The sequence below is a fragment of the Lonchura striata genome, chromosome 8, assembly GCF_050655825.1.
Source record: "Lonchura striata isolate lonStrDom1 chromosome 8, ASM5065582v1, whole genome shotgun sequence".
NCBI classification, from domain to species: domain Eukaryota; kingdom Metazoa; phylum Chordata; class Aves; order Passeriformes; family Estrildidae; genus Lonchura; species Lonchura striata.
Window position 1 is genome coordinate 4,423,671 of NC_140710.1, and position 24,696 is coordinate 4,448,366.

Here is a 24,696-nt window from a genome sequence, read left to right on the forward strand (position 1 = left end):
CAAGTATACAGGGAATTCAGAATTAAGTTCCCTGCAAATGAAGAGCAAATAAACAAATGAGTAAGCGTCTGTTTTGATCATATGAAGAGTTCCTTAATTTAAGGGAAGCTATCGAGCAACAGTGGAGCAATTCAATTCCCTCAACATGCCTCAGTAATCTGGGATGTCAATTATATCCAACAGTCCCAATTCTTCAGCTGTGCAGGACTGACTAACAGGATGTTTAACCAGCACATCCAGGGCTTCCCAGTCACCAAAGAAAAGGAACTGGGCAGCTGGGGAATGCAGTGAAGCTCAAGGCTGCCCTGTAATTGGGCACATCACACCCAGGACTTGTGGCTTCAGGAGAATTCTCTGAAGGAGAATGGTTGTGACCACTAATTCAGAGTTACCCTGTGAAACTGCAAAGAGGAACTTCAAACAGGAGAAATCCCACATCCCATGGGATTCAGAGCACTGGATTTTTACCCTGTGCAGTGTCAGATGCCCAAAATGCCTGGATTTTGGATAAAAATCCATCAGTGGTTTTATGGCAGCCCATGTTGCTGACATGGCCTGTACTGGTTGGGAATTGCCTCCATCACTGGAAATGTTCAAGGCCAGGCTGGATGGGGCTCTGAACAGCCTGATCTGGTGGAAGGTGTCCCTGCTCATGGCAGGGGGTGGAACTGGATGAGCTTTAAGGTCCCTTGCACCCCAAACCATTCTTGATTCCACAATGAAATGTTCACAGCAGCCTTAAAATGGAAGGATTGTGCTCAACTGTACCTCTGTAGATCTAGGTTGGTGACAGCAATCTCTGACTGGGTAAGTTTGTGGCATATGAGGATCTTTAGGATCTTCAGGAAGCTGGAGATTGCAAAGACATTGACAATTTTTTCTTGACACACATTCTTCTGTGTATTCTCTTTAATTGGGAAGTAATTGAGCAATTCTTTGTTGAGTTCCATGCCGCTTCATTAATTCAGCAATAGTTTTACAGGAAAACAATGTCTGTAGGATGTTTTTGGGATGGCTCAACCTAGCAGACATGGTTTGACTGATGATGGGTTTAGTGACAATGCTGACATGCTCCTTCACTGCGGTTTTAATTGTTTTTCTAGAATGAATTGTGGCTAATTAGCAAACTGCTTGCAGCTCATGGAGCTTGTAGCAATATCAACAGTTGTGGTGTAAGGTGCAAACAACTGGGGCTTTGCTGAGCTGCAGTAACTATTTGAACCATCAGAAAAGTTATTTGTCATAGCCAAAGCCTTTACATGTTCAACTGAAACAAGATAGGAAATCTTTAGTTTGACCAACCGTTTGACTTGGCATTAGACTGCCCTGTAAAATCCATGTCAGAAGAGGGGAATTGGAGATGCAGAGAGGCTGTGCTTGGGTGACTCCTCTTTTGTCTGCTGAGCTGTGTGGTATAGCCCTCACCCTGAGTACAAGAAACCAAGTGTAAACCCCTCTGCTGCCTTAAAAGAGTTGAAAAGCTAATACCCAGCTCAAAGGTTAATTACTAATTGCTGCTTATTTGCTATATTTAGTATTCTTCGTACTCTTTTTTCTTGCTGAGCTGTGTAGTAGAGTACAAGTTAATTACCACATTTTTTTTTCGTGCTCTTAAGCACCATCTTTGCTCCATTCTGAGATTGCAAAACCACGTTTTGTGAGATGCTACTTTCATCATCTTGTTTGCAAAAGTACAGCAGTATTAAGCAGGTTTTCTCGTGCCATATGTCAGCATAGATCCCTTGCTGCTGGTGAAAAACAGACTGAGTAACAGAAGTTGGATATTCTGTCTTGGTATGTGTATGGGAGTGAAAGAAGAAGGTGCTTCACACTCATGTGAGCACAGGAGCCCTGTTTGAGATGTCCCTTTAAAATTCTGATCTTCTGCATTGTTTAGAAAATATGTTTTTCAGAGGACTTGGTGATCAGAGGGAGTACTGGAGTGGAAGTGAGTCAGTTTTATGTGGTTTATGAAAGCTGTAGCTCACTTGTCTTTTATCCTTATGGGTGCCTCCCAGTTCAGGATATTCTGTGATTACCATTGCTTGTGCACTCTGGAGTTTTCTCCGGCTCCTGGATAATAAGTTGCTTTTTAGTGAATAGTAAAAAGTGTCATGAGGTGTGGGAATGCAGGGCTTCCCTCTGGCTGCCCTGGAAGGTCTGGGACCCTGGCAGGGGTCAGGAACCCCCCTGGACAGAGCCCCCAGAGACACTGGCTGTGATCTCTGTCCATGGAAAAGAGTTTTCAATCTTACAGGATCAATTACCAGCTCTGAGTGTTTCATATAAGTAATAATTAAGTGTGGCATGGGTGCAAAAGTAAAATTTTAGGATTCTAGATTAGGGGTTCAGAGGGCACAAGATGGAGGAAATGGGGTGTGCCTTGTCCTTTTTCTCCTTCTTCATGCCCTCCATGTTTCACTGTGGTGTTGGCATTTTTCTGTTGGCTCAGGCTGGGGACACACTGTCCAACGTAGGTGACAGATATTGGCACGTTATTGTAAATCCAGCCCAGGGAGTTTCTGGTATTTAATGTTTGTCACATCCCACTGAGGGCAGAGCCCCACACGCTGCCCTGCAGGACAGAGCTGGGCAGGGCAGCAGAACATGTGAGAGATAAACAGAATAAACAACCTGGAAACCAGCACAGACCAATTATGGCTTTGATTTGGCAGCGGGGCTGACAGACAGAGACTTTCTACAATCTCAGAATTATCAATACCTCAGATTCCAACAACGAGGAATTCTGCTACCAGCTTGATGTGGTTTAAACTGTGCCTGGCTTGGAGTGGTGCTGCTTCTTTAAGGACCAGATTTACATGTTTTGTGTTTGAAAGATTTACAGTATATCTCACCTGCCTGTGCAGGAAGATGGAGCATTCATGACAGATTTAATGTCACTGGGCTACAAGGATTAATTGTCCTTCCTCCGCCCCGGCTGTGCCTGAGGGGCTGGGGAGCTCCTGGCTGGCTGAGCTGGAGGGGGTTTCACATCCAACACCATGACTTCTGGCAGAATTAAACCAAGCTTTTGCATCACCCTGTGGAGGAATCCTCACCTGGAGAAAGACCACGAGCTGGAGCATCTCTCCAGGCTTCTGGTGCTGGAGGGTGGGGGATGAACAAGGCGGCTGTCAGAGCACAAAGTGATGAACTGCTGGCCAAAACTGGGCCCTCTGAAAGCATTCTGCTGTCATTTAAAGGACATTTTCAAAGTCTCTGGAGTTCTCTGAGTAAAAGGACACAGCTTTTCTCACACTTTCCTCACCTGGAGCTGGGGGGACACAGGGCCAGCTCCAAGAAAGTGCAGGGCTATATCTCTTCCTGATTGTGCACAGTGACCTTATGTTACTTTGGCTTTGCCTTTTCACACTCTTTTTGTTTTTTTTTTTCTCTTTTCTTGAGCTCTGTGATGAGATGAGGGTGGGGGAAAAGCATTCTAGGCTGTTTATGAGTTTTTTAAGTGACATGAAATTACTGGTTGGTAACTTGTAGAAAGCTTCTCAGTCATCCTGGACTTGATTTTCGACAGCTTGCTGTTGTTTGTGTCTGCAGAAATGAAGTCTCCAAGACTATAATAAATGTTACCTGAAATTTAGCCTTCTGAAGGGATAATATGTGCTAAGTGTGTGGATGGATACAGATATGTACAGAGGTTAAGGCTGTATATCCCCACATATATTTGCATACACACACACAAACTATAGATTTAAATACAATGTGAATTGACTCATGTAATTTTCAAAATTGCTACAGAAAGAAAATAATTATCTAATTATGTTTACATTGATGTTATAGTTTCCTTAGTTAGAGAAATGTGTGTTTTTTTTCTGAAGATAACTGGGTTTTAAAGCTTTTGTCATCCAAAACTCAATCATTCTTTTTTCCCCTGAGGATGTTAAATCCCTTCTTTCACCAAGCCAGGGAAAAGTTCCATTAATATAAGCAGGATCAGAGCTCACTGGGTATGCTTACTTCTGAATTAATAAATATTTAGGAAAATAAATAGGTGTGTCACAAGTGGTAAAATTGCTTTATACACCAGAAGATGAGATTTAGCAAAATGAAGTGTATGTTTGCCCCACATCCCAGCAGCATTCAGACTCACTGTTTTGACTGCCTGATTTCAGATCTGTGCTCACAGCAAGATGGAAAGGGTTTTCATTTCAATGCTGAAGTCAATAATTATGGAGGTTATCATTTTCATGCTCAGAAATTCATGTCATTTTCATAAATCATTCATCTCATTTCATAAATCATGCTTTACAGCTGGAGAATGGAAACTTATTGCTGGACATTGATGAAAATCTTGTTTCAGTCACTCAGGTAAGGTTGTGACACTAAAAAATGTTTTAAGGAAATATAGCTGAAATCATCTATTGGAATAGTGCAGTTGGAAAATGTTCAGCTTGGGATTAGCTTCACTGGAACGTAGCTAATATCAGATGTGAATAATCTTAATGAAGCATAAGGGGTGAAATCAGTTCTGTAGTGACAGTGAAATCACAGAAATAAAAGATAAGTGCTTGGTGTCCAGGATCTCACGTGCTGCAAGTAGATAAAGGCAGCTCTGTGTCAGAGAAGATGCATTCATTTATTCAGGCTGAGAACTTAAGAAGTAGAAAAAAGACTCCTGAACCATTTGGGACTCTAAAATGCACCTCCAAGGGTTGCTGTTTAAAGCTCCAGTCAGTAAATTAAGGTGGTGTGTTCCCACTGAATTTGTGTTTCCATTCTCTGATGTGGTTCTGTAGCTCCTGTTGCATATGGGGTTGCTATTCTGTAAAAAAATAATTCCCCTGTAAATGTATTTCTTTTTCCTGGGGAATATTGTGAGTGAGGGTTTATTATAACAAAATGCTGTTGACTTTTCTATCACTCTCTCCAGCTGCCTGTTTAGAAATGTGCCTGCAGAGCTTTAACAGAATTATATCTGTGAAGAGTATCCAAAGATCCATCACCTTGAAGCACTCTGAAAAGTATTAATATTCCTATTATCCAGGAGTATGGAGGCACTGGGATTTGAGTTACCACCGTTCAGATGCATGTCATATAATCCAGAGTTCAAAAGTATACTGACTATCAATTTCCAGTATTCCTGTGAAACCTACGCTATCTTTTCCACAGAGGAAAAAAAAAATTTATAGCTCTGCACACAGCTGTGTGTGCCCTGCCCTTCCCATCCTCCCTGGTTTGCTCATTGCTCCCTTTTGCTCATGGAAAGGACACAAATGTTTGTTCCTTAGGAGAAAACAGTGAATAGTTCCTCAGGGGAGCAGGAGAAGGGCAGGTTTGGGGTGCTGCTAAACAAAGCAGTTTGGAGAGATGGAAGAAAGTGGCTCTTGGAGTATTTCAGTGTCACCTGACACCTCTTGAGTCAGTCGTGCCTACAGGAGGCTTGAAGTGATTTCCAAATGAGTGCTGCTGTTGTTATTCCCACTTTCCTGGGCATTTTGACAACCCTTGCCTGTTTGTGCACTCTGCAGAAGGGTCTTAGAGTTTGTTGCTTGTTTGGGTTTTTTTTCAAAAGCTACTACTGGCAGCATTTTCCCACAGAGTATTAGAATTGGTGTACCCTGAAGAAAACATTGCTTTCCTTCTTTTTCCCTTCTGCATTTCCATGAAGACACTCAGAGGGATATCTAAACCCATAAGAAGGAAATGCACTGTCACCGCACTAGAGCAATGTGATCTTTTTAATATGAAAAATCATGTGAGAAAATGTGAGATAATTCATCCCTGGGTACATCATGTCATGAAGCTGAGAATCAACAGAGCTGCTTAGATAAATTCCAGTTCTAAGTGATTGTGGTGTTGCTTTTATGTGTGGGAATAGAGGCTGGATTGAAAAAAAATATATAATATATACTACATACTATATACTATATACTATATAATATATAGTATATACTATATACTATATACTATATAGCATATAATATATAATATATAATATATAATATATAATATATAATATATAATATATAATATATAATATATAATATATATATTATAATAAAAATATATATATATTGATGTGTGTAGTCTTACTCCTTAAGGGATAATTTGTAATGGAAGGTTAAAGGCAGGAAGAAATCTTGGGGTGATTTTGGTCTCCTGGAGGGCTGTAAAGCCTGACCTGCCAATCTGGTTACTGTCCAAAGCATTCAGGGGCTGCTTTTGCAGGACAAGACTCAACTGAATGTCAGACCTGTGATAGGAGGATCCAAGGTTTATCTGCCTGAGATGGGGAGGAGATTCAATGAGCTAAACTAAGATTTGCATTAAATTTTGTTCATAATGAGAATTGTGCCTTCCCACATTTCGTGGGTGTGGTACTGGGAAAACCAGTGAGAAAGGTGGTGAGGAGAGGTTCTGGGTTCTCACCAGAGCTTTCCAACATCACCCCCGTGATGAGGGTGCTGGGTGGGGTTTGGGTTTCCTGCAGAGCTCGGAGGGATTTGTGCTTTAACACCCTGAACTCCAGCTGAACTCACTTGCAGGTGGGTAGGAGGGAGTAAAGTTGCTCTAGAAGATGTGAAGGAGCTTTGATTATGCGGCCACTCAAGTTACTTCTTATAATAAAATGTGTTTTCTCTTCTGGTCCAGTTAGCCAGGCCTGCATGGGTGACCTGTTTTGAGCTCCCAGTGAAGGGCGTCCTGAGGAAATATTTCTAACAAGAATTAAATGTAGAGCCACAAACTTGCAATAACCCAGTTGTGCATCCTCCTTCAAGTCCACTTATCCAGGTCACACCTGTCCCATGGGCAAGGGGAAATCAGGCAGCACTTTAAAAGCCCTTCCCTTCTGTACCCTGCTGGCACTCCACGTGCTGCTGCCATGCTTTAAGACCTTGAATTGAGAGTTTAGAAGAAGAGCCAGGGAAAAGGACTGGCCATAAATCATGCTTGGAACTCACTGATGTTAAAGGCAGAGCAGAAATGCATCCAGTCCTGTCCTGGGTAGTTGTTTCATGTTTTATGCATTTTTGTTCATTTTGGAGAATTCCCTACAGAATTGTTTTATAGGATTTGTTGGCTGTTTGGGTCCATTAGCAATATTAAAATCACACAGCTTGAGCCTGTGTGCATCCCCCATGTGGGACTTCACAGTTGAAGCCTGCAGGACTTGGGGGAGGTTTATTTTGTTTGCTGCTACTTTACAAGTTGTAACTACTTACAGTTTCTTCTCCTCAAAAGATAAATGGAATTTTTTTTTTCTTTTTACAGGCTGTTACCCAACTAGAGCTTTTTGGGGACATGTCCACTCCTCCTGATGTAACCTCTCCCCCAGTGAGTACCCAAGGAAACTGCACTGTGTTTTTCCCTGCATGCTATTTTCAGCACATTTATTGAGCACATTTACAGTTTGTGTCCTCAGCCATTCCAGTGGGGAGGATTTCAAAGTAGTTTTTAGGTTGCAGCAAAATAGAAGTGAAGTAAGTGGAATGTGCAGTCCCTGCTTCACGACGATGTGCAAAATTACCTTTGATTTTTATTTTTCTGATCTGCAACTTGAGCTGCAAATCCTCTTCCCTGGCTTTTGTCAGAGGGAAATGCTTCACTGCACTCTCACTGCACTGCAGAAGATCCAGTTCCAGCCTCATGTTTCATGTCTCAGGATGCACCAAGCACAGATCCCAGAACTGCTTTTAAAGGAGGGAAGTAAAGACAGGGAGGGAAAAGGCTGGATGTATTTTCAAGGCAAAAAATAATGTCTCAACATGTTTTTCAGCATTATAAGATGACAAAAAATTTTCATATAAAGCTTTTGAGCCTTACATTAAGCTGTAGGGAAGTGTGAATATACTGATAAAATTCAGGTGCTATGAGGCCAGGAGCCTCAGAACTCCAGTATAGTCTGGGTCATGTCTGGGACTAGATGTTCAAAGCCCTTGCTGCTCATCCTCAGCTTACTCAATTGGATTTGGCTTCTCCTTTAATGTAGACCTATGATTCTGGTCCTGTTGGTTAATTAGAAGCAATATTTATTCAGTTTTCCATAAATCCTGTAGATATCTCATTTACCTTAACTGTTAATAATAATTTTAAAGTTAATGCCTTGATCACTGCCTTTCACTTTTGTCATCTGACAGCTAAAATCACAAGTCTGTATGTTCTGGAGAAAGAAATTATATCAGTATTTTGGTTTTGATATATTCCAGGCAAATTTCACCTTGTTTTTTTTTTTTTCATCTGATAGAAAGTTTCTTTATTTGTTTCTTTCTCTCCCATCCCCAGCAAATTCTAATACTTTTATTTCTATTGCTTCTTTCCTTCTACATCTTCCCATTCTTTCTTCTTTGACATTCTTCACTCCAAACCTTGATTTTTAGAGCTCCAGGTGATGTGACAGCAGTGTGCAGCAGAAGCTGCAGCTGGTACATCACCCTTGTGTTTTCTGCCTGTCTCCCTGCAGACTCCTGCTACTCCAGGTGATGCCTTTATCCCATCTTCTTCCCAGTCACTCCCTGCTAGTACAGACATGTTTGGTTCTGTACCTTTCAGCACTGCTGCCGTACCCTCAGGTAAGAAATGCACTGGAATTCAAGTCTGGAATCAGATTTGGGGATCAGTGCCCAGCTCTGGTTTGCATTTCAGTACTCGGGGCATTGATTTTAGCAGGGTGGAAGTGGGGAAGGCTTTTGAGGTCAGTGCTTCAGGGCAAGGCTTTAACAAGCAGGGAGTACATTAGTTTGAATTTGCTTACATTTTATAAAGCAGAAGCCAAAAAAGTCACTGGGAGTTCAAGCACAGTTCAGCCACCTGGATAACAGAACTTGCAGGTACAGGAACAAGAGATTAAACAGCATTTAGTTTAAATGTTGGGGGTTCTGTGGTAACAGTGAATATCCTCTGCTGTCTCCAGTAAACAGAGGATGAGAATTTGATTGCACTTCAAAAGTATTCCACTTTGTCAAATCCTGGAGTGTCCTCTAGACTTCTCTGGGTTCCTCAGAGTGCTCAAAATTCAAAGGCTGGGTACATTCTGCACAGACACTGTGATTTGATGGCTGATCTCTCCCAGTGCTCTCATCCCTACATGGAAAGGCAAGGCAAGGGAAAGGGAAAGGAAAGGGATGAGGAAGAGGAGGAGGAGTGCCTTGAGTAATTCAGCAGTGACTTTCTAATTGCTTACCTCCTCTGATGGCACCAGGTTAGCCACTGCACCTGAGGCAGGTTACAGTGGCAGTGAGGTGTTTGGGGATAATGTCAGATGGAAACCTTCTCTGCCAGGATGGGGTCACAGTGGGGGCAAGATCAAAGAACATCTGCAGAATCCATCCTGGATATCTGTTGGAATGGAAATGTATCTGAGCTACTGCTCCTTCCATCACTCAGGAACTAGGTCTCTCAAAGTTCAGTTCTTTATTTCTTAATTTTATTGAGTTTCAGGTTTTTCCCTATACCATATAGCAGCCACCCTTATGTTTGTGATTACAAAACAGCCTAGAAATATGGGAAAGAGGAAAAAGTACAGGAGGGCTGAGGAAACACTCAGGTTGGAAACAAAAGTTTTAAAGCTATAACAGTATTAAAATTGAGAGAGAAATTACATTATGCAAAGTATTAGTGCTAAGTATTGAATTTAAATGTGAAACAGCATATCTGTAAAGCACAGTACTTATATCAGTGGAACACAATTATGTTAGGTAGTTTAATTTGTAAAATGTTTTACAGGAGTTTTAGTTTCAGAGCACTTTGTTGTTGTTGTAAATAAAAAAGCACCTGATCCTATAATTCCTACGCAGTCAAACCCTTGGTAGCTTTAAAGGAGGCTTCAGGTCTGACAGGAAGCAATTATAATTTTGGTTTTAATCATTAATTTCCTCCTCAGCTGGAGGGGGTTATGTTAGCCTAATACCTGAAGCAGTTTGTTGTTAATAGGTGTTTAGTGCAGCAGAAGCTCAAGATCTTTTTGATGTTCTCAAGTAATTGGGTAATAACCAAGTGTGAGGGTTTTAATCTGAAATCAGCTGGGTTGGATTTCTTTATTAGTAGTAGTAGTAGCAGCATTACGATGCAATTTGAGATGATTGCTTTGCAGAGTCCACCAGGCCGTGGTTCTGTCTGTGAGTACTTGTGCACTGATGTGAATTCAGTGTTTTCTTTGTGAGTGTGTCCAGCTCTGCTATCGCTGGTGCAGCTCTGCGCCTTTCTGAGTTACCGTGTCGCTTTCCCTGCGTGCTCTCCACGGCGCCATTAAAATCTTCCATCCCCTTTGTTTCCTGCTCTCTTTATTCCCTGAAGGTTATGTTGCCATGGGAGCTGTCCTGCCCTCCTTCTGGGGACAGCAACCACTTGTTCAACAGCAGTTGGCCATGGGTGCCCAGGCTCCGGTCGCTCAGGTGATGCAGGGAGGACAGCCCATCGCGTGGGGCCAGCCCGGCATCTTTCCTCCCACCCAGCAGCCGTGGCCATCCGTGGCTGGCCAGTTCCAGCCCGCTGCCTTCATGCCAACACAAACTGTTTTGCCTTTACAAGCAGCCATGTTTCAAGGTACCATTGCTCCTATAGCCACCGTCCCACCCACGAGCGATTCCAACAGATCGAGTCCGCAGACAGACAGGCCCAGACAGAAAATGGGAAAAGAAATGTTTAAAGATTTCCAGATGGCTCAGCCTCCACCAGTGCCATCAAGAAAACCAGATCAGCCTTCCCTCAGTTGTACCTCAGAGGCCTTCTCAAGTTACTTTAACAAAGTTGGGATGGCACAGGAAGCAGATGATTGTGATGACTTTGACATCTCTCAGTTAAATTTGACTCCTGTGACTTCCACGACACCATCTACAAATTCACGTGAGTATTTATGTGCTTTCAGCCATCCCTTTCCTCAGACATGACTTGCATCTCTTTTTAAATTCCAACCCAGATACTGAGAACCTTCATGCGTGCTCTGGCTTAAGAAAAGTGTTCCAGCCATAAAGGAAAATATGAGAGAGGAATTTTAGAGGTCATAAAAATGAACAGCCCAGATAGCTACAGTCTGAAATTTAATTTCTAAAATTAAATGTTGTAGTATTTGTTTTGTGATGGGAACATGCAAGCCTGTTGGCAGAAGCCCATGGCATTCAACCTTAAAATTGGTTTCACTTATTTCCCATCCATACTTCTCAGTAATTAGGGGATGGGTATTTATTTTGACATATTGGACACGTGGTGAAATTCATTAAAATAAGCTTATGATGTTCATAGCATGGTGATGGGGGATTTGCAGATTGCTGAGAAGAAGAATTCATGAGATTGAGCAGGGGTCAGTCATAGACCTGTTTCACTTACCTGCCACAGGACAGGGGACTCACTCCTGATGCAATCTAGTGGTGTCTCCCAGGTTCATAAAGACATAAGCCAGATGCAGCCAAACTTAATCTGGAAGTTTCCAAATGAAATCAAATACATGGGATTGATAATGACAACTGTGCTCATTAGAGAATGATTCTCAGGGGTGGGGAAAGTTGAGGGATGCAAAAGCATGAGCAAATTTTGTGCTGTCTTTTTGAAGAAATCGGGAGAATAATTGTTGCTGTTGCCTTAATCCTTGTTTAGCTCCAACCCCTGCACCCAGACAGAGTTCTCCATCAAAATCATCAGCATCTCATACGAGTGACCCTGCTGCAGACGACCTCTTTGAAGAGGGGTTTGAAAGCCCAAGCAAAAGTGAGGAGCCAGAGGCTGTGAGTAGCAAGGAGGTTTCTAAATCTTCATTGTCTCCTTTTAACTAGAAAAGATAAAGGCTGATTAAATGTTGTTCTGTAGTGTCAGAAACAACCTTTCCAGTAGGGCTGGGTGGTGCTTTTGGGGGAGCTGCAGCCAGAATTCCCGTCCTGCTTTGGGTTTGGCAGCTGATAACACAGCATTTCTGCTGATGTGCACTAACACTGCATACAAGGAACCAAACTCACAGCTCATATGTAAGGCTGTACTTGTTAGATGTATCCAATGTCCTCTTTAGCACACCAGCAGTCACTTCACTCATGGCAAGGAAGTTTGGGGCAAAACGACAAACATGCTGAGGCTGCAGAGAAAGATGTGAGAGTTTGTGTTTTAAAAGATGATGGTTGATTTTGTCTTGCACATTCTTGCATCCCAGTTGCCTGCCTAGCTACGTTCCTCAATGTTCTGGCCCTCTCTATGTGATTTCTTTGCCTTTATGGACCAAAGCAAGAAATGATATCCGGCAATGACTGTAAATCACCAGATGTCTTAGGGAGGGAGGAGCCCAAGTGAGCCAAAGCAAGAGGGGGTCGGTACAACAAAAAGTGCAAAATAACCCAAGCTTGGACTGTCTTCCATGGCTTTCAGGGCCTTTTGCAGTTTTGGTTGCCCTGATCCAGTACCTTCTGAAGTCTGTGGCAGCTCCTGCCTGGGCTCCAGCAGGAACTGGTGAAGTCCTTTGGTGCCTGCAGCAGCTGTAGGAAACCGCTTTGGAGAGCGGCGAGGCCTCGCTCTCTGGTTTTCATGAGATAGGATGTACTTGTTATGCCCACAGCATGAAAATAACCTCGTGTTGACTTTTCACTTTCTATTGTTGAGAAAAAAAGGTGTTATGTTCTTGTATTCTAGCCTGATGGGTCTCAGGCCTCCTCCAACAGTGATCCCTTTGGTGAGCCAACTGGTGATACTATAAGTCCACAGGTCGGTAGCTAGATAGCACAGGTTGGGGTAGGTATCTGTCCTTTTTTTCTCTGCACCTTGAGGTGTTCACCTACTCTTCCACCAGTGCCTGCCATTGCTTTCATGGATGCATGGTTTATTTTTTTTTTCCCCTTTCCATCTCTTCCGTTTTACCTCTCCACCCTCCGCAGTGCATTCCTCGTGCTTGGTGGTTTGCATGGCTTTTGCCATTCACTCAGTGTTGCAGCTTATGCAAATATGTGTGTTTCAGCTGCATGCTTTAAAGAAATGTAGACTTATTTTACTTTGTGTTCAAATTCTGAGGACAAATAGGGAAACCGAGCTATTACTAACATGTTAGGCAGAGCATTTTTTTTCATTGAAGCCACCCTGGCCTTCAGTCAGATGTAACATATTAAATGGAATAAGACATCTTACCCATAGACATAACAATCATTAAATAAAATTATGTAATGATACATGAATGTCTCTACCCTAAATCAATGGGATAATCAGTAGAAGAAGCACGTTTATTATCTGCATGTAAAAAATATTGAAATGGGTTTGTGTATTTTTATCTCCAACTGCAAATTAAAAACATCTGAAAATTATCATCATTCATATTACCATTGGCATACTGATGTTTTAAAAATTATTCATCAATGGAAGTCATTTAAACCCAGACAGACGGGAAAGATGATCTGTTCATCCTTTGTTTTACAGAACACGTAGAAAATGTGGCTGCCTGTGAATGTTCTGTGATTTGTTTCAATATAGTAAATATATTTTGCCAAAAAAAACAGTGAAGCTACAAAGTTTTATGAGTGCTGAGCGTTGCTATTCTATCCAAATACTCTCTAGTGTTGCTGTTTGAAGAATATGTTTCATTATCTTCTCCCCGTCTGCCACTCCTGTTTGGTATTGCCCAAATACATGATCTGATCCAGCTTCTGTGCTCCAGCACAGAGCTCCTGGAGCAAATCCAGAGCAGTGGGAGAACCCTTCCCATTTTTGTACAAAAAATTCCACTGTGTTTGCCAGTGGCTTACCATCCTCAGTTTTGTTTCAGCTCAAAATTAATAGTTTCATTAGGAGTCAGTTTACTTTGTGCATTAAATATGATTCAACTTAGCTTTGATCCACTTGGGAATAATGAGGTTCTCTCTTAATAACATGTGGTGCTGTGAGAGGACATCTCCCCCTTCTGTAGCTTCAGCCATGCTCAGCTCCTGGGGCTGCAGCAAAAGTAGCATTAAGCTTTCTTTGTGTCTCCTTGAGTCCAGAAGTGACAGGGTGAGGAGAAAGTCAAGCTGGGATGAGCTGCTCCAGCAAGAACATTCATTATTTACTCCATTGAGAGCTGCTGCTGCAGATGGATGGTGCCGCTTGATAATTTGGCTGTGCCTTTGCCCGACCTTGGCCAGCACTGACATCCCCAGCTATCCCAGCTGCAGACCACTCCAAGAGTTCTTCCCTACATCATGAAAGAGGATTTGCCCTTTTATCTGAGTCCCACACTCTGGAAACCCACATACATCTGTTTATTATGGTTTATCACAGGGTGGTTCTGCAATTCAGAGCTACCAGGACAGTGTATTAGCAGTGATTGCATATGGTTTTGCTGCATTTTTAGTTAATCCCTGTACAGCCTCGCATCAAATACGTATAATTCTCAGAAATATATGCTGGGAAACGTTAACTAATGTTCCTGATTATCGTATTACAGTAATTCCTGAGAGCTGTAGGCAGGAACAGGAAGCTGAACAAAAAAGAAAGCCTCTCTCCAGTGAAGTTCCACTAATATCATTGTGCCTGTGTGCAGAGCCATTCAGCAGCAGTCTGTAGGAAATCCACTTCCCAAAACCAGCCCAGCTAATTCTGAAGCCTGGTGCCATCAGAGCAACGGGCAGTCTAATCTCCATGGAAAATTATCCATTCAGGACTTACTGTGGAGTTGTGTATTGAGCTCTGCATTTGGAGAGAAACTTAATGGGGAGAAACATGTCGTGCAAAAGAATCACAGTCTGCATAAAAGCCACTTTTGTGGCTTAGATGGGAGATTACTTCGCTCCTTAGAGTGTGGTTCTTACCCCAGGAACTGCACAGTCACAACTCAGCTGAATGGACCTCTCAGGAACAGAGCATTGTGTGCAGAAATGTCAAATCTGTCTGCTCCCACATCTCTGAAATCAGCTCTGCCCATACCACATCTTTATTTATCTTGATGTATGCAGAATATCCACTTGCCTGGTTTTTTTGTACTCTGATCTTACAAGGTACCGCAACAATTTGGTTTCTTGATTCCTTCTGATACTCTAAATTATTCATCTTGATAATTTGGTTTCTTGATTCCTTCTGATACTCTAAATTATCATCTAGTTATTATCTTCTTTTCTCCTATTTTTCCACTCTTCCTTTTGCAATCTTCCACTTCAGCTCTCAAAATTCTCATCCTTCCAAAAGCAGCTGTTGCTAGAAGTCACCCTTCCAGAAATAGCGGTGAGATTTTAGTAGGTAAATGTGACATTTTATGGATATATTACATTTTTGTCCCTTTACGGTTAAAAATAAGAAGCAGAAAGGTCCAACTTCCATAGGTAAAATGAGATCAACTCTTTGCAGAGCTGTTTATTGTATTTGGTTGTTTTCCATTTGTTCATGCATGCTGTTGAGGACAGATAGTGATTTTGCAGAAGGGTTGAAGAGAACACAGAATAAAATGACTGCCACCTTCAGATTATCTGTTTAATCCCCACTGCTGTCTTTACATTATGTGGGGAGTTACTGTGGTGAAAGGAGAGAGAGGGAAAGAACTGTTTCTTAGCTGTGATCTTACCAAATGTCTTAAACATTCCTTATTGTTGACATTTTACATTAAAACAGGGAGTTTGAACAGAGGAGTAAAATCAGCTCTATTGAGCTGCTGCCCAGCTCTAAACTTGCACTGGCAATCATTCATGAGAGATTTTCAAGAAACCTTCAAAACATTTGTGGCTAGAGCGTGTCTCCCTGAAAAAAAATCCTTCAGTTGTTTTGAGAAATGTGTGCAGACAATTAGGAGCTCTCAAAACGTGTCACACCCTTCACAATGCCATCAGCACTGTCAGGAGAGCAACAGTTCATTAGAATATTTGTCTATCAGCTTTTGGTGGTACTTTGGTGGCCCACTGCCATCATCCATCTTGGAGCAAGTGCTGTGCTTGGTGATAAATCTTCCTAAAAAATCTTAGTTAGGTCCGGGATGGGCTGCTGTAACTCTTTTATTTGGGCTGGTTTTAGGAAGTGGAGAGAAAACAGCAATTTATGGACAAGGGCTTGGGTTACCTGGGAGCTCAGTGAGCCTCAGGAGGGAATATCAAGCTGATTCTGTATCCTCCTCTTGCTTCTGCCCCTTTTCTGTTGCACCAGGACTCCAAATAGCTCAAAATATTAAAGTCTGTGTTTGCAGGACCTGTTCCACTCTTTCACCTGGCTCAGTTGGAACTGGATAAAGTCCAAAGAGAAATTCCTAATTACAGGTGACCTGTTCTTGCTGTAGGCTCTAAAGCTGTCATTCTCTAGCTAAAGCAGCACTGAGCAGGGCTGGGAGCCTGAGAGAAGTAGGGTTGTGTCTTTGGAAGGGGATCACAGGTTGGGACATCCTGCTTCACTCCAGAGAAATCCTAAAATTAACATTTCAGGTCTCCTGCTCAGTTGGTTGTTCCTATCTCCTAGAAATACAGAGGGGCATGAGCAGAGAAGTTCAGGCTGCTCTGTGAACAGGGGCATCCTGCAGGTTTGCCCTCACCTCTGCTCTTCAAGCTGTCCATTTTCATGTGGCCAGCTCATACAAGGGCTTCTCACCTCTTCAGTGTCACCAGCCCACCTGAGGTCACCTTGTGCCCTCCCATTTCTGCAACTTCTTCTTCTAAACAAGACACAACATTCTTTGTAGCTTCTCTAGAGCTGTGTTCTTGCTGATTTGCAGCCCAACAATTCAATTTAGGGACAAGCTCTCATCATTTCCTCTGTGATGAGGTAATTTAAAAGTTCCCTGTCTTCTGCATGACAACTGATTTCAAAAATCTACTTGTAAAAATTTAGCGTCTTTGAGACTTCTGAACAACTTGCTTCAAATTGGCCATTAGGTTCTATTGTTATGAAGGAGAATTGACAGATATGTAGATGGAAGGATATGTGGATGACAGATCTGTAGATGGAACTAATGGTGTGGCCACTGTTTTGGGAGAGGGGCCCAGAAATAATCAGTGTTTCTTGGCTGCAGTTCATTTTTATATCAGGACTAAGATATGGGGCAGGTTCTTCTTTCTGAGTAGTTGTCACTGCATTTTCATCTCATGGATGTACAACATCCATCTTGCTACTAAAACGACAGAGATTTTTAGAATGCTAATAATTCAACTGGATATTTGAGACTAGGAAATATTCCTAAGTAGGTTTATGATAAGAATAGAGGCATAATCCTGAACTAGAAGGTTGCTGTATTTATGCTGCTAATGTAGGCTGTAAGAAAAATAACCAAATACTAAGTAATAATAAGTAATCAATAAAAACTGGCTGTTAATGGGGCAACAGGAATTACCTGTCTTATCACCAAAGATATTTAATTTCAACCCCGCTTGCCAACTTTACTCTGCCCTATTTTGCCTACGGTCAGCATGCAAAAAAAACAGAGAAGATGCTTCGCACACCCACCCCCTTCACTTGCATCCCCGGCACAAGATGCTCATTTTGTGTGGCTCTCCAGCACACTTATTTCATGAAACTCTTTATCATTTGAGCCTGCCCTTTCTGATCAGTCAGCCAGGAGTAAAAGTGGCTGTAAAGGGCATGGAAATCTGTGCGGGCCTCACCTCCTCAGCTGAGAACATCTTGCCTGCAGCTCTGCATGGAGCAGGTGCCTCGCAGTGATCAAAGGGCTGCCAGGGTAAAAAATAGTTCCTTCCTCACCCACAGTTATGTTTTGGGAGTTAGCTCACCTCTTCAAGCCCAAGTGGATGCTGAGTCTTTCAGGAGATGCTCTCCAGTGATTAGTTCTGCTGGGGAGCAGGTGTTGAAATCTTCAAATGGGATGCAAATTTACTTCTAGCATTTGCATCATGTTATTCTAAAGCATTAGCACCCTTGCTGCCTCACACAGTAGTGGACTACACCAGAAATGGTGTTTGCTGCTGTTTTGTCCCCCTTAAAATGGGAAGGATAAAGTGAATTGCAGCATGAAGTGTTTCTGGAATACAGCAGCTAAAAAAAAAAAGGTGCTTCCAGTTCTTGTCTTGGTTTCTCCCTGTGGGTTGATGAATCACAGAAGTGATTCTGGGCCAGTTCAGCAAGGAGAGCACTGTAAGATTTGAGGGGTTTATGTGAATTAGAAGCTTTGTCTGCTCTTTTATTTGTTCCTCTCTTTTTGTTCTGACAAAGACCAGTTCTTTCCCTTCCCTCCCTCTGTGTCTGTTCCTAATGCAGTGGTAGAAGGTAGAAAATGTGGTGAGATGCTGTGAGGAGAGTTAATGCTCTCCTGCCTCTTCATAACATGCCCTGTGACTTTTGTGTGGATTATGTAAAAAAAGGGAGGTTATTTCTGCTTTCAAGACACTCCAAAATAGTGCCTGGCACTTTGAGAGGAGCTGTCCATGAAGTCAACAGCACTCAGCTCTCCTTTTGCCTCTTTCCCGTCCCTTTCTGCTCTCTTTTGTCCTCTTGAGTACCAATATTTTACAGACACCATTTGCATTGTTGGGCTAAAAGCTTGAATTGGCTCAAAACAATACTAGAAAACAAATCTTAGGCATTGACCAAAACCCTTTGACTGGGAAGACTGCACACAATTACTGCAATAATTTCTCATTTAGGCATCTGAAAGGAGAAATCAACTGAAAAGAAGAAGCAAGAGCACACTTTTCATGCAAAAATGCTCTGGTCTGCTGGAAGAGAAATTATTCAAATCAGTGAGAAATGCAGGCCTTTGCCACATCAGGTGTTTGTACAGATAAATGCTGGGTATGAATTAAGAAGTTTCTCACTGTAAAGGCTGTCTTGTGCTTGTTGGAAGTGCTGCTGCTGATGAGGAGCTCCTCCTCCTCCTCTTCCAAGGGTGTGGAGTCCAGTGGCACCTTAGGACACCTGTTACTTCAGCACTTCTGCATATCTGAAGAATATCTGAGGACATCTCTAACAAGCAGACTTGACATTTTGAAAAGCTCTTTTTTCCCCTGAAGGCATTTGAAAAACTGACATCTTTTGTTTCAAAGGGATGTTCTCCCTCCCTCTCCTTTTCTTCTCCTCCTTCCTTTTCACTTCCCTTTGCAATGACCTTAGGTTCAGCAACTGCCTGAAGAATGGCCTGGTGTGTGTCAGGTTCACACATTAATTAGTACAGATTTTCTCTGAACTAGCTGTGATAGATCATTCTGCCAGCTTCAAGCCTGCACGTGAAAATTGGCATAGGTAGACTTAACTCACAGTGTGTGAAAAGCAGTTATTTACTCTCAGTCATCTCCTTTGATTACCTTCAGTTTTTTCAAGGTCACAAAATGTATTTGCTTCTTGCTGGGGATAATTTAAGCAGCATTTATTTAATCATTCCAGAGGGTTTCTCTCACTTACAGTGCTTGTAGCATACTCAGGGCTCCACGTGGGCAGGGGGTGGGGAGGCAGGGTGTCTGCAAGCTCCAGAAATGCAGCAGTTTTGGGAAATTAGAGATAAATTTCCTTGGCATGGAGGAAACAGGTCAAATTTTGGATTTGTTGTGTGTTCCTGCACTGTAAGGCAGGACAGGGCACTGGGATGGGGCAGAGCCTGGAGCACTGGGCAGGCACCCTGAGCACAGAGCACCCAGTGCATCCACCTTGAGGCTGTTCTCCTCATCCCCAGCATCACTTTGACAAACAGTGATTAAAACCCTGTGCCATCCCCTAGCAGGCCCGTCTGTGCTGCTCAATGCCCAGTGATTTGCCAACCTTCTCAGTTTTGTTTTTTTTTTTTCTCAAAAGTTAGCTCCTGCCTGTGCTGCTGTAGCACGAGTTGATTCTACCTTGGTTAAATACAACGTTGTGGCGTGGTATTTGGATATTTCTCAAGCTGTACAGAGTTAATGCAGTGTGGCATTAATTAGCCTTTCTGCCTGTCTTGTTCCTTTTTTAGATGTCATTCTTAGTTTAATAAATTAGTTTCTGGAAATGAAGTAGGGTGGATTCCAGGGCCTACGGATGGTTTGCTACCCACCTCAGCCGAGATGAACACAGTGTAAAGAAAGCACAGGGTGTGTCATCTACGAAACAACAGCTGAAGAACAGGCAGCTTTTCCCCCCTCCCACATCCAGAAAATTCCCAAAAAAGTACCTGTTAACCAGTTGACATGCTTTCCTCCCAGCTTTAAGGATTGTACTAATGGTTCCACAGACTCCTAATCCAACTGCGCAGGGCTGGCACTCCTCGTTCTTCATGGGCCACTCATGTTGTTTTAAATCCCATCCCAGCTTCATTAGCTCAGCTTTCCGTGGCAGTTTCTGTTTGCAAGTGGTTTTTTCTCTGGAGTTGTGCAAAACCCACAGTTATGTTCTGCTGCTGTGCTGCTGGGAGGAAACTCAGCCTTGTACACGGGCTGCAATTCCGGCCTCTGAACTTCCAAACATCCAGCCCTGGAAATTAGCATTTAATTCCTTCATATGTCCATGCCTGACAGTGAGGGTCAGTGCATGGCCAGTGCTGGAGGAGAAAATGGATAGAAAACACCCATTTTCTGAAATAATTCCCATTTTCTTCCCCACTCGAGCAGCACAGAAAGCAAACACTTCCTGTGGGTTTTGACTCACAAGGTATCGCTGCTCTCAAGCAGATGTTGTAAAAATGTTCTGAAAATGCTGTCTGGAGACATGTCTGCTCATTTTATTTTTGTTATCCCCAGGAAGCAGAACCTCTCTACGCGCAGATTAACAGACCTAAGAAATAGCATTGTTACAGGCTTGTGGTGCTCCAAGACTCAAACGAAACCCAACAACCTGGCGGGCCTTTGGCTTTCATGCTTTTTTCCGATTGATTTTGTCTGACAAAGGAGAGAGTTTGCCCTCCTGGACTGGCTCTACGAGTGTTCCTGATGTGGTTTTTTTTGGCAACCAATGGCAGATTCCTGTGGCAGCACAAAACAAAAACTCTCCCTGCTTCTCATACCACGAGTGCAGCCCCATCCCCACAAGTGGTGGGTATCCAGACTAGGAAATCCTACTCCTTGATCTTCTTTTAAATATTTGTCACCTTCTGTGTGCCACCTATAAATAACGAGCATCTGAAATTTATTGGGCGTTAGACATTCCTTCTTTTTTCTTTTCAGCAAAAAGCAGAGTCTGTACGTAGCAGTGGCATTATCATTCAACAGCCTTTGGGGCACGACTTGGCACTTTTTATGTCACGGTGACATGTCTTTCATCTTCATTTACATCAGGAGATCTTGACCCTTTTTTTTTTCTCCCTGTGTAGACGTATTTAAAAACAACAACAAAATACTGGTGGTGTCCTTTTTGTTCTTTTTTTTTTTTTTTAATTATTTTTTTTTATTTTAATGTATTTCTTACTCTAGTTTTGTATGAGTGACACATCTAACAGTGAAACGCCTCCTGCGGAAATGATTCCCAATGTGAAACCACAGAACAGAACTCAGTTGTTTATCAATCCTTGACTGAAAATGTTGCCAAATGGACCTTTAAGTTCTAGCACATCGTGAGGAAGAAATGCTGCTTTCTGTTGGAATACTCCTGTTGTGGGTACAGAAAGGACATCAAGTCCCACTGAGGAAAGACAAAAGAGTCAGTATTTCCTAGGAAACTCTAAACAAAGTGCAGAAAAGGAATATTTTTATTTCTTCAATATCTTGCTGCTGTAATGCTATGCAGACAAGTGTTTTCTTCTCTGTGTGCCATTTTTGATGAAAAAAAGAAATCATTTGCCAAATAATACTGGTATGCTTCTGGTTTAGGAGTTTGGATGAAGAGGACTTGACAAGTGGGACAAGGACGGCATGGATTTTGGAATAACAAACTGACTCTGTGATCAAAATTGTTCATCTTTATCACTTTTTGTACATCAGAAAAAAAAATCAAATGGGATTTTTATTTTATAACTTGAAAAAAAATCTTACTGTTAAACTCTTTAAATGTTTAAGGGGAAATGGCTTTAAGGAGTTTGAATGAAAATTGCCATTTTTTTTGTAAATATAAATGTTATGAAAATTCTTTTACTAATGCCATTACACAGTAGAGAAGGTAGCAAGTTGCGGTGCTTGGGAGGTGTGGCAAACCCAGTTTGTGGTTCTCACATCACATATGTTTTTCACATGCTTAACAATAATGGGCTGAAGCTCAAGTGCATTTGCCAAAAGCAGTCAGCTTGTCAGCAGCTAGTGAAATTAATGGGAACACATGATTTTATGGTCTAGCATTATCACACGGACATAATTCCACTTACAAGAGATCACTTTCCATTGACATTCCTCTGAACCTCTGCATGGAAGTCATCCAACTGTTTACACGCAGAACAAAAAGAATTTAAAACTTCGTTTTTTTACATTTATGAAGCAAAAAGTGCAGTGTTTGGGTTCATATGTTTAGCACATGATTTTCATAAAGAATCTATATATTTTTGCCCTACAGAGAATTGTTATACAGGTCAAATGTGTTTTCCTGATGTTCCTATGCAGTTACAGTATATTGAATTTAGTGGTTTAACACTAAAAAGAAAAAATAGAAAAAAAAAAAAAGAAAAAAGGAAAAAAGGTTAGAGAAATCAAAGGAATAATCAGTTTTTAGGATTATTGTGCAGATTTTGTTTTGAAATTGACACATTAGGATCTACATTTTTGTCATGATTAAAATAGGCCTGGAGTTATAACTGTTTCGCTTTCTTTCATCTCTGTTATAAGCTGAAAATGGTTTAGAAGGCAGAATAACTGGAGTGGTGATTATTGGTATGTGCAACCAAATCTCACAACACGATCCCATTCTTTTCTTTTGAATTAGAGAAATTAGAGAAATGTGCATTGCAGAATGTATGTGAATGAGAAACTAGCTGTGGCTAGACCTAATGAACCTGCAGAGAGGAGAATTTTATCCCCATCCACGGTCATTTGATGCTTGTTCCTTAGTCATGTGCAAACAGCTTTCTAGTAAATCTTATTTTCCCACTGGAAGATCAAGTTTTCTAACTGGAGGAGGTAATTTAAAACTTGGTGGATTGAGTATTTCAGGATTAAAAGCAGAGGTAAAAGTGTTTCTGGAGGACACTTCTGTCAGAATATTTTCCTGATTTGCACAGTGGTGCTACTTTCTTCCTCAGCTGCTTTTTTTTGGGTTTTGTCCTGCTCATGGAACCACAAACCCAGTTTTGTTTCATCACAGATATTGGAGGTTTAGTGTCATCAATGCATTTCCAGTTCTGGGGTGAAACACAGAGGAAAGAAAAGATTGATATCTCAGAGGATCACATTTGTAGGAAGCAGATCACTCACGAGTAGGTGCCGAGGGAATGAGGCTGGAATTCTGGTGTCTCTGGGCCATCACCACGGACCTTTGTCTTACTTTTGCTCATGAATAAAAGCAGATTCTGGATTGTCTCGTCCTGTGATCGTCCTTGTCGTGGCTGGGATGCTGAGCTGAGAGGGCTGCAGGGCCTCTGCACTGTACCAGTATTGTAGATAACTCAAATATCCAGCTTGTGCAATTGTTTAATCCCTCATCCTTCACTAGCACTAAATTCGTCACTTTAAATTTACAAACCAGGGAACCCCACCAGCCATCCTGTTCCCATCCCCCCCGTAGGTTCTTGATCTTTACCTGTCATGAAAAGATATTTTGATAGATCGTAGTCATCCAAGTGTCTGATGAAACCTTTCATCTCAATAACGTACTGGGCACCTTCTTTGCAAAAAATGTTTACTCCGTGGTTTTCATTCATTTTTATTTCTGCATTCTGACACTTATTTTTTTAATAAAGATGAGAAAGATAAAATGACTGTTGCAGTACATTTCTAAGCCTACTTTAACTTTACCTCAGATAACGACCATTTGTTAACACATACGGACACATTATTTTTAACTTTATGTGTAATGCATTCAGCAACAACAACAGAAACCAACAAATTTTTAGAGATTTTCCATTAATTTCTGTAACACACCATGTAATACTGTTATGAATAAAAACATTAAAAAAAGGTGTCATTTCAGTAAGTTTGTTTTATAGCTTGTGCTCCTCTGGGATAATTCTGCCAGACTTTAAATACAGTGTTTGTTTCTGGCATGGCCTTTATTTTTAACAGTGGAAATACGTGGGAAAGGAGAAAATCCTCAATTTGGGGAATAACTAATCTTTAACACCAAGTGTTGCTTATCTTGCAAATGTGTAACTTGCTGATTTTAATTGCTGCCTCCACTTTTTTGGCCTCTTTTCGGGTGTTTTAGGATGAGCATCCCAAACCAGCAGGTATTAATATCACCTCCTGAAAAATCCCACATTCCTGGGACACCCCATGCTGTGTGATGCTCCCAGAGCTGCTTTATCGTTGTGGCAGGAAAAGCTGAAATTAATTTTGCTCACTTTTTTTATTCAAGTGGGATTTGAAATGAAAGATGTGCATTTAAACATGACAGTTTTGAAAGCAGAACCCCCCCCCTCCCCCCCAAAAAAAAAATTCCAGTAATGTGCACAGAACTGATAATAAAACTCAGCTGGGCCAAGAGAGTAATGCAGTAAAACTTAAGAGTAATAAATACATGTTTTATGTACAGAGAAAGAGAAAGGTGTGGATGTGTGTACATATATTTTATTGTATTTCTGCTTTTTGATGTCTCTTGTCTGCCTCAAAATGCCCAGTAGGTCATGGTGAAACATCCCTTGCCTTTGTCAGTGAACATTGTTGAAATACTTGGATCCCACCTGAGAATAAAGGTTATTCTGCTGTGGTGAGAGCACTCCAGTGTTAATGGCATTTTGATTTGTGTGTAGGTAACTGTACCCAGGTGTCCTTGGAAGGAAGAATGTCATCTCTGGTTTTCAACCAGCCACAAAACATCAACTTAAATAAGCCACAGCTAAGC

The 24,696-nt window shown here is 41.7% G+C and overlaps 1 protein-coding gene across 35 annotated transcripts in view; it reads left to right on the forward strand.

The window, feature by feature from the left end:
* The window catches only part of DAB1 (DAB adaptor protein 1), a 418,779-nt gene extending 395,567 nt beyond the window's left edge, over nucleotides 1-23,212 (forward strand). For 20 of the 35 annotated variants that reach the window (XM_085586179.1, XM_085586176.1, XM_085586177.1 and 17 more), the window contains 7 exons: nucleotides 4,270-4,326; nucleotides 7,231-7,293; nucleotides 8,420-8,528; nucleotides 10,252-10,800; nucleotides 11,548-11,675; nucleotides 12,565-12,663; nucleotides 20,520-23,212. In XM_085586179.1, the coding sequence (XP_085442305.1) occupies nucleotides 4,270-4,326; nucleotides 7,231-7,293; nucleotides 8,420-8,528; nucleotides 10,252-10,800; nucleotides 11,548-11,675; nucleotides 12,565-12,648 (990 nt within the window). In that variant the 3' untranslated portion in view covers nucleotides 12,649-12,663; nucleotides 20,520-23,212. The remainder of the gene's footprint in view (nucleotides 1-4,269; nucleotides 4,327-7,230; nucleotides 7,294-8,419; nucleotides 8,529-10,251; nucleotides 10,801-11,547; nucleotides 11,676-12,564; nucleotides 12,664-20,519) is intronic. The other 15 variants (XM_021542209.4, XM_085586191.1, XM_085586190.1 and 12 more) reach the window with 3 other exon arrangements.
* The last annotated feature ends 1,484 nt before the right edge of the window (nucleotides 23,213-24,696 follow it).